Source organism: Thermobia domestica, chromosome 18, assembly GCF_964235325.1.
Source record: "Thermobia domestica chromosome 18, izTheDome1.hap1.1, whole genome shotgun sequence".
In the NCBI taxonomy this organism is placed as follows: Eukaryota; Metazoa; Arthropoda; class Insecta; order Zygentoma; family Lepismatidae; genus Thermobia; species Thermobia domestica.
In genome coordinates, this window is record NC_137471.1 from 16,866,337 (window position 1) to 16,869,428 (window position 3,092).

A 3,092-nucleotide genomic window follows, 5' to 3' on the forward strand; every position below is an offset into this window, starting at 1 on the left:
ATAGCTTATAAGGTCACTATAATTTGGATCTGTCTGCTTTTCCTTTTCGATATAAGCCATTCAGGTGGAAATATACTTTTTCCTCGAAATATTGCACTAACGATTTCTCAGTGATGCATCTATTCATTATTCTATTTTTTTTAAGGTAATTGTCTAAAACGTAAGAAAAGTATGGGATTGTTTCAATCACTGATAATCTGCCTCTATTTTGGATCAGCTGTGACTTTAACCCCGCTACAATTGAAAGAGATTGGAAGATTCATTGTACAAACGACACAAGTTTATTCTGAATTATTATGCATTATCAATACTGAGTCACGAAATCTACTTCTGCAAGATATTGTCCAGATTGTGACTACTTTGACACCAAATCCATCATTTAAAATTAACATGGAAGGAATGTCCAACGAACAGCTTCAAATTGTGTGGCAAAAGAGCTACCAGTGCTCAAATGCTGTAATATTGATCAACGATATCCATATTTTAAAACGGTTTATGCAGAACAATTTATCAGAAGATTTGAGTTGTGAAAATCAGAATTATGTTTTATTCCAAACAGATTACTTCTTCGCGGAACAGTTTACGAATGCTAATTTCCACAAACACGGGCGACATTTATACATTATAAATATTGAAGATGTAACGAGAAATGACAATATTACTTTATCAAAATATTTATCAATTGAAAAGTGGTCAGAGTCAATAATAGGATCACCATCTCAAGAGGTTCATTGCAGACAAGTTTCTCCGGGTTATGAAAGTCCAAAGGAACTAAAAATTAGTCTGTTCAACTATCCTCCCTTTACATTAATATCAAATGACTCATCAGGAAAACTGGAATATAGTGGATTCGAATTCCATATCCTGAAAGAAGTTACAAAGTTGTTGAATAGCACTATCTTTGTAATTGGTATACGAAATAGTGGACGGTGGGTACGCGTACTTCATGATGTTATTGAAAACAAAGCAGATATAGGGATTTGTGGACTTTTTGTTAGCCCTAATTTCTACTCACTGGTTTCATATAGTACACCATACACGCGTATTGAAATAGCTTTTCTAGTCCCTAAACCAAAGCCTTTGCATTCCTTGATGGCCATTGCTTTTCCTCTTCACAACAATGTCTGGCTAATAACAATCATTTTATTTTCCTTCTGTGCGTTATGTTTATGTATTCTTACACGACTGCGTCAAATAATTCCACCTACTATTACGCAATTACCTTACAGAAGTCTGGGTAGATGTTTCTTATATCTCGTAGATAGTATTACACTACATGGCACTCCAGAACCAGTATACTCTTCGATTCGTTTTCATTTAATAGCAACTGTGTTATTTCTTTACCTGATAAATATGTTCTACTGTAACAAACTTATTTCTTATCTTACGTTGCCAATATTTTCGTCTCCTATTGAGACACTTAAGGATCTTGCTGAGAGTGGTCTTTCCTGGACATCTAGTAACAATTTCACTGTAAATGTCCTCGAAAAATCTCAAGATATACATCCAAAATTCAAAAAACTTGTAAGTAATTTTCACCCGTTCACTACAATCCAAGATACGAACCAACGACTACTTAGTAGTAAGTATGGCGTTATAACAGAAGATGTAGGTAGAAGTTACATGGCAGATGTGGAGTATTTGACAGAGGAATGTTGGGTATCATTGATTTTAGTTAAGGAACCAGTTTCTACACTTAATGTTGGGATGGCATTGAAGCTAAGATCGTCATTAAAAAGAAAAGTTGATAAGATATTGGGGAAGATGATCCAAGCAGGTCTCATCACGAAATGGCAGTGGGAGGTGGTGAAGAACATCAAAGAACGAAAACGATCAAATGTGTCCCAGTATAGACCAGAAATCAATAACAGTCCAGTAGTTCTTACTTTGCATTCATTGATATCAACTTTCCTCTTACTTATAACAGGATACATATTTTCAATAATATCTTTTAGCCTTGAATTATTTGTTACCTCCAATTTGAGGTGTTTCTCTTGTATTCAGTTGAAAAGAGTAAGTCCTTAATAAGATCAGCATATGTGTTGCCCTCCACAGTGGTAGGATTGGAAATACATTACAATCGTATGCTTGTATGCATAGATCGCTCTTAGGTATACTTCTATACAAAGTGTGATACGTAATTCCCCGAGCTGATTTTTTTTACCGCTTTCCTACCAATGCTATTTGTGCGGCGATGATTGAATTACGTAGTACTAAGCCTACTTAACAAGAGAGCAAATTGACGTTACTGTAGTTGCAGTAGTTTGAATTAGAAGATGTGTCATTCGTTAGTCTGTGTTAAAGTGTGAAATGAATAAGAAAGCCAAACAACGTGTAACGATTAGAGTCTGCTATAAAACCGATATGTCTGCAAGGCACACACTAGAAATGATTCACAAGTTTATGGTAATACACTCATAAGCCGAACAACCGTTTTGAGTAACAGAAATGGTTTCGACAGGATATTGAGTCCATGAAGAACAAAGAACGCGTTTTCCTAATGCAAACCAGAATTTAATCAAGTTGACCGAAGGACGTTTAACAATAAAACGCATATGTGAGGTCTGACAGACTCTACATAAAGTATTAAAGTACCTTATGATGTAATTAGCACGTATAACTTCCACAATGTTTGTGACATCCAATATCTAAATGTACTTTGGCATTGTATATTATTTTAACATTGTTTTAGTAGCAATTTCCATGACTTGTGTTTTAGTACTCCAATTGCTTATACCTGGGGTCGCTCAGATTCCAACTGGGAACTACACATCAACTACAAGTCAGACTAATCTTCTCTACTGTTAACAAATCTAGCCTTATACTTTTGTATAGATACTTAGTTTAATGGGGCTAGTTTCATATATAGTACTAACAAAATTCCCAGACCAAGATTCTTATCTATCGAATGATATAGAAAATACTTGTCCTTGGCTGTAAAATGTATTAGGTCTACATGATGTTTGTCATCTTTCTTTCTGTGACATTTCTGCTGTCCTGCTCTACTGTGCATCTCCGAAACTATGAACTTATTTATAAACCTTTTCGTTAAGATATTTATAAAATCCTTGACACAGAAAAGTTTATTATTA

The 3,092-nt window shown here is 34.7% G+C and overlaps 1 protein-coding gene across 1 annotated transcript; it reads left to right on the plus strand.

Annotated features, from left to right (window-relative positions):
- Positions 1-390: 390 nt before the first annotated feature.
- LOC145675030 (putative glutamate receptor) lies at positions 391-2,025 on the plus strand. Its single transcript, XM_081745396.1, has one exon. The coding sequence runs from the start codon at positions 391-393 to the stop codon at positions 2,023-2,025; it is 1,635 nt and encodes a 544-aa protein (XP_081601522.1).
- Positions 2,026-3,092: the final 1,067 nt, after the last annotated feature.

Bases quoted from the DNA above. Each gene is read 5' to 3' on its own strand.
- LOC145675030 (XM_081745396.1), top strand. From the start codon at position 391: ATGGAAGGAATGTCCAACGAACAGCTTCAAATTGTGTGGCAAAAGAGC.